At 49.4% G+C, this 12,539-nt stretch overlaps 1 protein-coding gene across 2 annotated transcripts; it reads right to left on the minus strand.

Annotated features, from left to right (window-relative positions):
* Positions 1–242: 242 nt before the first annotated feature.
* On the minus strand, positions 243–7,368 carry Gpr37l1 (G protein-coupled receptor 37 like 1). 2 transcript variants are annotated; one of them, XM_021636625.2, is made up of 3 exons: positions 6,562–7,368; positions 864–1,712; positions 243–767 (listed from the first exon to the last, which is right to left on the minus strand). In XM_021636625.2, exons 1-2 carry the CDS (start codon positions 7,189–7,191, stop codon positions 897–899), a joined length of 1,446 nt encoding a protein of 481 aa, XP_021492300.1. In that variant the 5' UTR covers positions 7,192–7,368; the 3' UTR covers positions 243–767; positions 864–896. The 2 variants fall into 2 exon arrangements, with proteins under 2 accessions (XP_021492300.1, XP_021492301.1); XM_021636626.2 differs by having other exon boundaries at positions 243–788.
* Positions 7,369–12,539: the final 5,171 nt, after the last annotated feature.

Here is a 12,539-nt window from a genome sequence, read left to right on the forward strand (position 1 = left end):
GCTCCAGAGACAAGTGGGCTGACTTCCCAGGGGCATCTGGGTTTAGCTCTGGATAAGGGTTTAGTCCCTTGTTCCCAAAGCCTCTTCTCCTTGTCCTATAAAAGCTGTAACATTCTTGGAACCTCTCCCCCATGGCAGAACAACTCTGGGCCCAGGCTAAGGGGACTGCGCAGCACCAGAAAAGGCTCAGCCACATGTCGAGGCACTGTCATTCATGAACAAGAAGTTCAGTGGGCACAGGCTTGTGGTACCTACTTTATTGTTTTTCCAGAATGGCCTTCTACAGGAGAGCACCTAACAGGAGGCAGGGGTTGGGCAATGCAACTCAGGTACCTCAGAGAGTGGAAGACAGAAGGCAGAACCCTCTGGGAAAAGGGAAGGGACATCCAGGGCTAAGACAGACCCATCTTAGGGAATGGAGTATTGACCCTGGTTAGGTTGCCCCCCCCCCCCGCAGAAGTCCCTGGTCCAGAATGGGGGTCCAAGTGTGATTAGAGAATTGATGCTTAGAGGGGCTTAGCCAACCTATAGTCACATTCCAAGACCAGGGGCCGAGCCTTGGCTCTGGGAAGCCCAGATTAAGATTCCAACTCTGATGACCTACACAGATCTCCACCTGCAAATGGGAAGGACCAGGCTGGCAGGTCCCTCAGAGCAAAAGAATGGCGTTGTTGGCACTTGGGGCTTTGAAAGGCTCAAACTCTGACAAAATGAGCCAAGTCCATCTCTCCATCTCTAAACAGCAAGATGAGAGGTCGAAGTGAGACCTGTGGGAAAGAATCAGCAGACTGTCTTGATTTCGGATGGCAACCCTACCCACCTGCTCAGCACCTGCTCCCCTGCCCACCTGTTCCCCTGCCTACCTGCTCGGCACCCACTCCCGTGCCCCCATAGACTCAGCAAGGTGTGCCCAGGGGCAGGAGCGGGGGTGACTCCCTGGGCTTGTGGAAGTAGATGGAGGAGGACACTTCGGTCTTAAGCTTGCTGTCCACGCTGACTGTGGCCGAGGAGTCTGAGGCCCCACCACACTCCTCACAGCAGCAGCAGCAGCAGCAATCCAGAAAGGCCTGGCCCAGTGGCCTGCAGATGCACAGGAGGAGCACGGGGGTAATGGCTCCCTTGAAGAAGGTGGAGAACTGGTTGATGAGGCCCAGGATGTCCAGGGTCTGTCGAGTGAGCTCAGTGGAGAGGTAGGCCACCACAATATTGCAGATGTTCTCAGGGAGCGTACAGAAAGCGTAGACCACAGTCAGGCCCACCACAGTGCTGTTGAGCTGGCTCTCACACTGCTCATGCTTGCCTGCCCTACACTCAGGCTTCCTGCCTGGTGGGCCCCGCACCCGCCATGTCACCAGCTGACAGGTGACAGTGAAGAGAATGGGCAGACAGAAGTAGCAACCGAAATACCACCACATGCGAGCATTCTGGTACGTCATCACCAGTGAGTAGAGGGATTCAGGCAGGTTGGATGAAGGCTTCATGATACATGAATCTACAGTTCCCATGGTGGAAGCAGGCTCCTGTGACAGCTGCCACAGCAGGAGTTCCGGCACAGCCAGCATCATGGAGCCCACCCAGATGACAGCCAGTTTAGCCAGGATTGATTGGCACCGCTCAATGGGCCTCACCTTTGGAAGGGTGCTGGTGGCCACATGGAAGCGGTCTATACCCAGGGCACAGAGACTAAAGGTTGTGACTCCCAGGGAGGAGACCTGTGAACAAGGATGTAGAAGAGAGAAGACAAGGTGCTCAGTTGAACATTTATTGGGGCAAAGAAGACCTGCTTCAGGCTGAAGAGGAATGTGAGTTGCACAGGAACAGAGTAGCAGTGAGAAAAGCTGCTATCAGTGAAGCTTTTCTACCCTTTGGGCATTCCCTATACATGATGAATTCTCAGTTGTGTCCCTGTGCAGTGTCAGTCCACACTTGTAATCCCAGCACTCCAATCACCCATCATACAGAAGAAATGTAAGCATAGGCGGAAAAAGTTTCTCGTCCACAATCACACAGCTGATGAATGGTAAAACTGAGGGAGGTTTTAACCGAGGGAGGTAAAAATGAGGTAACTACTTCCCAAGTTAGGGCAAGCTAAACCTGCCTCCCACAGACCCGCATGTCCCTCAGACACTAAGGAAGAGCCATGACAAAGACATAGAAACCCTGGGCTTAGGCTGGGTGTGATGGTGTGTGCTTGTAATTCTAGAACTTGAGAGACAGAGACAAGAGGATCAGGAGTACAAGGCCAACCTTGGCCATACAAAAAGTTCAAGGCTAGCCTGGGATATCTGAGACTCTGTCTCAAAACGGAAGGACGGAAAGAAAGGAGGGAGGGAAAGAATGAAAGGGCACTGAAATAATGAAGGCGGTGGTAGCATACGCCTTTAATCTCAGCTCTCGAGAGGCAGAGACAGGTGGATCTCTGGGTTCAAGGCCAGCCTGGTCTACAGAGTGAGTTCCAGGACAGCCAAGGCTATGCAGAGAAACCCTGTCTCTTGGGGGGGGGAGGGCAGAGAAGAGTGAATGAACAAATTATTTTTTTTAATTTATTTTTGCAGGTCATTCTCCTTCTTACACCTTCTTATGTGAGACCATTGAGTGAAGTGCCAGGAAACGCGGCCAGATCTCAGGTGTTTTCACCCTGCTCGCCGTTGTCCTAAGCAGTCCAACATCATGGGGAGCAGCCCCTGGAGAGCACCCTGTGCCCACCATCTCCACGCTCTGTTCATCCAGCAGCACATAGGAAAATCGCCCATTGAGCCAAGAGGAAGAAGCCAGAGCACAGGGAAGGAAGTGCCAACTAGCCTGAAAGGAGAGGCCTCCTGAGCTGCGAGCTGCCGGCCTCACTGGGGGTTTGTGCCCCCTCCGCCTCTTGCTTCAATTCTTCCCCTCTCTGGCTGGGGCAACACAATCCTGGCTTATTTGCACTGCCACTAAGTGTCCTTTGTAAGAACCCCAACCCCCTCTCTTGGCAGGGGAGCCCAGGCCTATAGAGGAGCAGCCCGCAGCCTCCAGCAAAACAGCATTCTCTCTCTGTCTTGTACAAGGGGCCAGCCTGGGGTCTTCCCTACAGGAGAGTTCTGGGCAACGCAGAAGCTTAAGGCCACATGCAAGAGCTCCAGAGTATTTGCCTTCTCCCCTCTTCTCCTTAAACCACCATAGCCTAAATTAACTCTAAGTGCTCCATGGACAATGCTCATCTTAATCCTTCAAGAACTGGGACTATCCAAGGCTAGTGAGTGACACAGGCCTGTAATCCTAGCACTCTGAAGGTAGAAGGAGGAGGATCTTTTGGTCAAGGTCATCCTCCATTTCATAGTGAATTTTGGCCCAGTGGGAGCAATGGGAGGAAGGAAGGAAGGAAGGAAGGAAGGAAGGAAGGAAGGAAGGAGGGAAGGAAGGAAGGAAAATTTGGGGTTAAACTGAGTGTGATGGCTCATGCCTGTCATCCCAGCACTGGGGAAACTAAGACTGGACAATTAGGAGTTCAAGGTCATCTTTGGCAACATAGCAAATTTGAGGCCAGCCCAGGTTACATAAGATCCTATCTAAAAATAAAATTAATGACAAAAATAATAAATAAGGGTTGGCTGCTGAACATGGCTATTCAGCCCTACAAAACCTCACCTAATTGGGTGGCTAAGGCAAAAGACTCAAAATTTCAAGGCCCACCTACACTGCAGAGTGAGTTCAAGTCCAGCCTGAGCAGCTTTGTCAGAACCTGTTTCAAAATTAGTAAGAAGAGAACTGAAGTATATATAGCTCAGTAGTGGGAGTGAGGTGAGGTACTGACCTAGCACATATAAGACCTTGAGTTCAATCCCCACTGCTTAAAGTGGGGGAGGACACTGAGGCTGGAGATATAGCCAGCAGGAGAATGCTTTGTGAAAAGCTCTGGGTTCAACCCCAAGTATTGCCAAGATAGATAGATAAATAGATAGATAGATGATAGATAGATAGATAGATAGATAGATAGATAGATAGATAGATGATAGATAGATAGATAGATAGATAGATAGATAGATAGATAGATAGATAGTTGGCTTGGCATAATGGCACACTCCTACAGTCCCAGTGCTTTAGAGATAGAAGCCTGCCATTAGTTTGAGTCTGGGCTACCAGGTCAGCCAGGGTTAGTGGAAGACCCTACCTCAAAACAACAGCAACAATAGCAAAAAGCTTTGGGACTTGAAGTATACGTGTTTAACATGTGTGAAGTCCTGGGTTTATCCCCAACTCATTCGGACAGTTATCATCCCAGATGAGAACTCTAAGGTTTGGGCAGGCTAAATAACTTACCAAGATCCCTTGGCCAGCAGTGGTCAAAGAGCCCAGTTTCTAATATAATCTGTCCAATTCCAAAGCAGTGTGCTGGCCCAGCAGAGTGGTGCACTTATTCCCAAACTCAGGAGATGGAGGCAGGAAGATATCATGAGGCCAACCTGGTTTACATGGTAAGTTCCAGGCCACCCAGCACTACCTGGTGAGTTCCTATTTAAAACAAAACAACACAACACACACACACACAGTTTGTGTGCCTAACCACTTAGCTCACCTGGCAGTGAGTACCAGATGACAGGTAAGATGTAAAAACCAAAATCAGACATGGTGGCTCACATTTTTAATGCTATCACTCAGGAGACAGAGACAGGTGGGCCTCAGTGAGTTTGAGGCTAGCCTGGGCTTCACTCAGTGAGTTCCAGACAGAGAAGGGCCACATAACGAGATGGTCCATCAAACAACAAGATGCAAAGGTCATGTTGAATTGTAGAGTCACTCTTAAGCTGGGAGACCTTTGGATCACCAAATAGGTGGTCTCCATGGGTTAGAGGTACAGGGAAGAATCGTTTCAACTGCTAAGCCTCACACAGTGACTAAGCTTGAAATAATCACTCACATACAGCATACTGAGGATTTGACCTGTGTCAAACGCCTGATCCTAATTCCAGCTCAAGCAGAGGTCCTTGTTCCCCTCATTATCCCCACTATAGCCAAGATTTATTTATTTTTAAATGTGTTTTTAAATATGCCTATGGCCCTAGCACTTAGGGAGGCAGAGGCAGGAGAATCTCTGTGAGTTCTAGCCCAGCCTGTTCTACAAAGTGAGGACACCCAAGACTACACAGAGAAACCCTGTCTCAGAAAACCAAAAGAAAAGAGAGAGAGAGAGAAATTTTAAAAACAAGAAATAAAGAATAAAAATAAAAGAAAGTTGCTTACTGTTTTGTGCTATCACAAAAAAAAAAAAAACAAAACAAAACCAGCCTTCACACGTGGGTAGATACGTGCAATAATTTGATTAAGCTGTCTTCTTGTGGGCTACACAGTCATTCTTACCCACGTGTTTACATGGAAATCCCCACTCAGGGGATTCAGTGCTACATTTTAGAATGGTAGAGCAGGCTTTCATCACCTCCCCCCTAGTGAGGTGGACTTACTAGGCCACAAAGAAGGAGGATCCAGACAGTCTTTATGAGACCTGATAGGGTAGGGTCAGATAGTAGGGGAGGAAGACTTCTCCTATCAGTGGACTAAAGGAGAGACATGGGGGTGGGGGCGAGTGAGAGGGAGAGTGGGACTGGGAGGAGATGAGGGAGGGGGCTACAGCTGGAATAAAAGGTGAATAAATTGTAATAAATAATAATAATAAGGGAAAAAGTTTTTAAAAAAAAGAACTGTAGAGCAGGCCAGCTAGAAGGTCCATCTGGTCTACCCTCCATGCTTGCTAGCTAAGGAAACAGGGAAGAGATGCGACTTGTCCAGTGACAAGGAACATACAGTGTCAGAGCTAAACCTAGTGTTTCTATAAGTACCCAGAAGTGGGGCTTGCCTTTCAGGGAGGCCTTAGGAGAGTAAAGGAAATGACCTTGAAGGTGACAATAGTCTCATTCAGAAAGGGAAGAAGAGCCTGTCCTAGTGTTTGAGTGAACAATGACTCAACCTGGGGTGTTGGTAGCAAACTAGGGTCCTCCTCGGGTACTGCTAGGTTGTCAGGTTCAGAAGGGTTAGAAAGAGGAACCACGCCAGAAGGTTGCAACACACCCCTTTTAGCCCAGTACTCAACAGGTGGATATTTGTGAGTTTGAAGCCAACCTGGTCAACAGAGTGAGTTCCAGGACAGCCAGGGCTACACACAGAGAAAACATGTCTCAAAACAAAACAAAATAAAACAAAAAACAAAATAAGATCCCAAATGAGAAAGTGATTGGGGAAGGGGTTAGCGGGTTGGAGGGTGGAACCATCAGAGACAGACAGCTCAGAATCTAGAGAAAAGGGTGAGTCCTCTGTGCCGTTACTCCTAAAGCAGAAAAGCAAGTTGGTCTCAAGCCAGTGGTCTTGCACATCTGCCTGTTCACCTGGCCTGACGTGCTTTCCTGAGAGCTACCAGGAGTCAATACTGAGTTTGTCTCCTTCCCCAATGACACAGAGAAAAATACTTGAGTGGGAACGACAGAGTGCTGGGATTATACACACCCACAGATCTGCTCTCAGGGTTTCTGCAGAGACTGGAGCCCTGTCCCTGAGCATCAGGCCTACAAGTGGGCTATAGAAAGACATACTCACCTCCATGAAGGGCACAGCCCGGCAAGAAACATCCCCGAGGAGCCTCTGCTTGGTGATCTCGTTGAAGATGACAATTGGGAGGCAGAAGAAGAGGACCAGGAAATCCCAGAGAGCCAGGCTGGCAAGGATAGAGTTCCAGGCACTCTTCAAGTAGTAGCTGTGCCACACAATGCACATGACGGACAGATTGCCTACGATGCCCACAGCAAACACCACCAGCGCCAGGAGCATGATCGCGTAGGCACTGTAGGAGCTCTCAGTTACCGGATACAGGGGGTTCTGAATCTGCAGCCTTTGACTTGGTGTCCCAGTCAGGTTGGCCCTCAGCTCTTGTCCACTACCTCGGGTGGCTCCATCCTTGTCTGGGTTAGGGCTAGCTGCCACCAAAGGTGTGGTGGGCTGCAGGCCAGAAGGATGGATGGGCCTGGGGTACTCAGCCCACTCCTCAGGTACATAGTGTTGTACCTCCTTGGGCCCCTCGTCCTTGGTGTCTCTTCGGGGTCGACTCCGCTGCTCCTGGACCTTGGCTCTGTGTCCACCCAAAGACAAGGTGGCAGTCCCAGGGACCTCACTCAGCCCCACAGCCAACACTACAGCAAGAGAGATAGCCAGGGGCCACAGACACCTCATGGCCGGGAGAGCAGGGCGCAGCTGCCTCAGAGAGGTGAGGGCAAAGGACCTAAGGGCTGAGTAGAATTAAGAGAGGCAGCTGGCAGCTGGGTCCGCCTCCAGTCAGGCGTCTGGAATAGCTGGCCCTTCCTCCCATCCTGTTGGCCATAGTCTGGCCAGGGCCCTCTGCTGGACACTAAAGCAGTCTGTGTTGCCTTCATACATCACATTCTCCACCACACCCCTTCTTAGGCTCTAAGACCACAGCAGGACAGAATGAACAGCCCTCAGTGGGACCTGCTCCAATCACTGAGACCAGGGAAGTGAGGTTTGCTAAGTGATGTAGAGGCAGACTATAACTGGAACAAAGGTCTCCCAATTCTAAGGCAATTCCTACATTCAAAAGAAAATGATAGGCCAGGTATGGTGGCTACTGCCTATAATCCCAGAACCTTGGATGGTTAAGGCAGGAGGACAGAGTTCAAGGTCAGCTTGGGCTACATAGTAAGATCTTGGATATTTTTGGTTCTAAAACAATTGCCAAGATCAAAACTCGAGTTATAATATTTGTTGCAAGTATTAGATGCTTAGTTAGGTGTGCCACTCAGCTGTTCTGTTTTGTTTGAGGGGGCAGGGTTTCTCTGTGTAGCCCTGGCTGCCCTGGAACCCACTCTCTAAACCAAGCTAGCCTTGAACTCCGAGATTCACCTGCCTCTGCCTCCTGGGTGCTGGGATTAAAGGTGTGTGCCACCACTGTCCATCATCTGGGTTCTTGATGGTTCTTAATGTGTTTGGGGAGGGGAGTGCTATTGTGATCCATTTCCTCGATTCAAAATATGAGGTTTGTGGTAACGTTAGTGACTACGTAGCTGACACAAGGTAGAACCAGGCTCAAAACATGAATCTGACTCCATAGCCTTTTAACTCAATGCTGATCTCAACAGGCAAGAGCCCAGTCCTTGCCTCCTAGCCACACAAACTCCAAAAGGAAAGCAGAAACAAGCAAATTTTAAACTCCACACTCTAGGATGAGGGTGTGACTTAGTGGTAATATTTACCTAGCATGTTTGAGGCCCTGGGTTCCATCCCCAGCACTGGAACCACAATAAAATATAAACAAAAAATAAAATAAAATCATGAAGGTGGACCAGGCAGTGACGGTACATGCCTTTAATCCTAGCACTCGGGGAGGCAGAGGCAGGTGGATCTCTGTGAGTTCAAGGCTCGCCTGGTCTACAGAGCAAGTTCCAGGACAGCCAGGGCTAAAACAGAGAAACCCTGTCTCAGAAAAAAAAAAAAAATCATGAAAGTGTAGTCAAAAGTGCAAAAGACCAGGACCATTCAATGCAGAAAGGAAATAAATATTTATTTCTAAATAAACCAATTATTACACCTCAACATGACAGATGCTGTGAAAGGCAGGGTAGAGGTGCAAGGGAGAGTCGGAGGAGCCTGGAGCCGTCTGGAAGGTTGGAAGTTCTCCAGTGCAAGAAGGCTTTTGAAAAGCCTTAAAGGGTCCTGTATTTTCTCCAGGCAGAAAATACAGCACACACAATGGCAGGGGCTGTGAAAGTAGGGAGCATTCCTGCCAAACGACAATAAGGTGCAGTTTATGGCCAGCCTCATCTACAGGGTGAGTTCCAGGACAGCCAAGGCTATACAGAGAAACTATCTCAAAAACAAACAAACAAAAAGATGTTATCCCAGGGACAAGGGAAAAATACTACATATTGTCACACAAAGAAGAATTGAGTTGGCCAAGTTACTATAGAGGGGTCCAGGATGGGCAGTGGGCTCCTGACAACATAAGCAGCAACAAAGGTGTAGAGGTGCATTGTTTCCAGGAGAGCCAGCAGCACTGAGGGGTCAGGCTGTAGGGAGTGTGGGCCAGAGCAAGGCTGAGTGAAGGGACTCTGTCCATCCATCTCTGTAGGACACAGTTAGGAGAAAGGGTACTAGACTCCACTGTATACAGGTGGAGATCTGTATGCCAGGGGTCACTGGGATGGAGATCCAGGGAGGTGGTTTCTGGAGCTAAGGAGAACAGCCAAAGCAAACAGGAGACAGGGCTGGCTGGGAGCTATTTACACAGCCCCCTGGCAAACGTTAACTGAGTACTCCCACCAAGACTGTCAATCTAGAAGCAGTCTTCCCAGAAGACTTCCTGACCAGGAACCTTGCCACCCTACCCAGTAGGTCCTGACACGCTGTGTAAAAGTAAGGGTTTCAGGAGAAAAACAAGGAGGAGGAGACAGAAAGAGATAGAGTGTCCATCCTTTGCTGAGGAGTCTTGAGGAGCTGCCAGAGGGCTGTCTAAAGTCTGGCAGATCAGCCAGAAACAGCTTCATCACCACCACGACCCAAACTATGTCATCAGAGAAAGGAAGCTGGGACCCACATCCTGTGTCCTCGGGAAACTTTTAAAAAAGTGCCAAGACTCCGCCCTGAGCACTGCATGCCCCTCTGTGCTCAGAACCAGGCTCTTCTAATCCTCTCGGAGAACCTCTGCAAGGACCTGTCTCAGACCCACTCTGGCCTTTTTGTCTCTCCAACTCCAAGCACATTAAGCTGCAGTCCTTGCAATCCTCCACCTTCTTTCTGCCTCATGCTGTAGCTAGCTGGGTCAAGAGGGGCCATCATCGTGTGTACTGAGCCTTCCCTGAGTACTAGCTTCTGTCCTAAACACTCATAATTACTAACTAGTCTTTACTTCATTCTAGAGGCTCAGAGAGAAAGAGAAAGAAGCTTGCTCGTGGACACACAGCTAGTGAGCAACTGCAGAGGCCCAAAGGAAGGTTTACCTGACTCCAGCCCTCAAACCCTCACATGTTCGTTTGTGGTTTGCAGAGCTCTAGCAGTGAAGAGCTCAGAGATGATGTAAACGGATCCTCTTACTTTTCAGAAGCACAACCTGAAGACCTGAGAGGTCAAGTCCTGAGGCAACAGACTCAGCAATCGCATCTACTGTGGGATCCTCGGTTGCTTCCCAGGCAGCTGCCAGAACTATTTACATCAGTGGTTCTCAACCTGTGGCTCAAATGACCCTTTCACTGGGGGGAGGGAGGGTCACCTACGGCCACCAGCCAAACACAGCTATTTACATTACAATTCATAACAGTAGCTAAATTACAGTCACAAAGTAGCATGAGGAAGTGTATTCAAGGGCCGCAGCGTTGGGAAGGCTGAGGACCACTGCTCTAGATCTTAGCACAGGGCCGAAGGAAGCAACTCTTAGGCCTCTGCTTTGCTTTCATCCTCACACACATAACCCACCCTCCTTCATATTGTGCTTGCACGTCCTAGACACTCAGCGAACCTTGAGGAACTGCGAGACAGCTCGTTAAGAGCGCTCACGAGCATGAGCGTGAGTTCCAGTCCCAGCACCACATACAAAGCCCGGTGTGTTGGGGACTAGAAAGGTGGCTCAATGGTTAAGAACACTGTTGCTCTCGCAAAGGACCTGGGTTTAATTCCCCGAGCCCACATAGTGGCTCACAGCCACCTGTAACCCCAGTTCCAGGGGATTCAGCAGGCACACATGTGGCACACATACATGCGCACACAGACATACATGCATGTGAGTATTCATATACACAGAGTAAATAAATAAAGTCTTTCATTTGTTTATGTATTTATTTATTTATTTAGGTTTTTCCAGTCAGTGTTTCTCTGTGTAGCCCAGGCTGTCCTGTCCTGGAACTCACTCTGCATTAGGCTGGCCTCAAACTCGGAGATCCACCTGCCTCTGCCTCCTGGGTGCTGGGATAAAAGACCTGCACCACCACCACCCAGCTAATAAATATTTCATAAGGAAGAGGTTCTAGACAAGGTTTCTCTGTGTAACTGAGCCCTGACTGTCCTGGACTCACTTTGTAGACCAGGCTGGGCTTGAACTCACTGAGAGCCACCTGCCTCTGCCTCCTTAGTGCTGGGATTAAAGGTGTGCACTACCACACCCCACAATAAATAAATCTTAAACAAAAACAAAAAAAACCGGTGTAGCTGCATATTCCAATAACGCCAGTTCTAGGGGACCGAGATAGGAGAATTTGGAGGGCTAGCGCCAGGTTCACTGAGAGATCTTGTCTCAAAGGAATAAGGCAGAGTGATGGAGCAGGACGCCCCACCTCTGGTCGATGTACACAGGCATGCGCGTGCGCATGCTTCTTCAAATGCTTAAAAGGGCACGATTAGGACAGCTGGAATGGCAGAGGCCACTAGGTGGAACCAAAGGTTCAGAGTTGGAGGCTAAGGCCAGCCTCCCCTCCTGTCCTAGCCTTTAGCTATTCTCCGGTACCCAGGCCCAGCCCACAGATTTTGAGGGGTCCCACAGATGTGATCCAAAGAGGATGGTGCGGTGTGGTCACTGTACCCCTCTCCTCCTGAGGGGCCACCTACCTGCAAAATGATCTTTGCCCTCGGCTGCTTGTGCTTTGGAAGATTCCCTCCTCTGAGCCAGGCAGGCACTAAAGAGTTCCCAGCTCCTGCAAACGTCTTGAGTCTCCATCATCCCAGGAATTCCCCGTGCTTCCACCTGGGAGTTTCCCCACTGGTGGTTAAAGACATGGTACTTAGGTGGAAGGGAGGGAATGAGAAAGAGGCTGGGCTGTCCCTGGCAATAAATAAAGTAGGTGAGGACGCCTCACCAAGGAGAATAACCCAAGCCCGTACTTCACCAAACTGCGCTAGACTCCCAGTTGCTTAGCGGCCTTGCCTTTGCCCTGGTGTTTAACCTCCGTGCCTTAGCTTCCCATCTATAACATGGGGCAGCAACCGACTCCTGAGCAGATCAGTGTGAACACCGCGGTCGGTGTTAGCCACCAGCAAGAGCGAGTTCACAGCCTGGTGGTGGTGGTACACAAGGCCAGCGCTTGGGAGGCAGAAGCAGGAGGATCACTGTAAGTTCAAAGCCAGGCCAGGCTAGTCTACAGAGTGAGCTCCAGGAGAGCTAAGGCTATGCAGAGAAACCCTGTCTTAAAAAACAAAAACAAACAAACAAACAAAAAAAAAAGCTGAAAGTCTTATGTTTTTCATTTTACAAATATTTGTTGAGCACCTACTGTGTGTTAGACTTTGTCCTAGTTGTTTGGAGATAGGATGAGGAGCAGAGGATGGCCTCTGCCCTGGTGAAATTCACCTTTGAGATAAGTATGAGAGTACATGCCAGAAACAGGAGGATTACCCCAAGTTTGAAGCAGCCTGGACTGTACAGCAAATTCCAGGCCAGCCAAGGTATATATAGGGACCCTGTTTCAAGAAGAAAAATAAAGGGGAAGGTTGGAGAGATGGCTCAGTGGTTAAGGACACTTGTTTTCTGTGCAGAGGACCTGGGTGGACCAAAGTTCACCTATATCAGTTGACTTACAACC

The sequence above is a fragment of the Meriones unguiculatus genome, chromosome 11, assembly GCF_030254825.1.
Source record: "Meriones unguiculatus strain TT.TT164.6M chromosome 11, Bangor_MerUng_6.1, whole genome shotgun sequence".
Classification (NCBI taxonomy): domain Eukaryota; kingdom Metazoa; phylum Chordata; class Mammalia; order Rodentia; family Muridae; genus Meriones; species Meriones unguiculatus.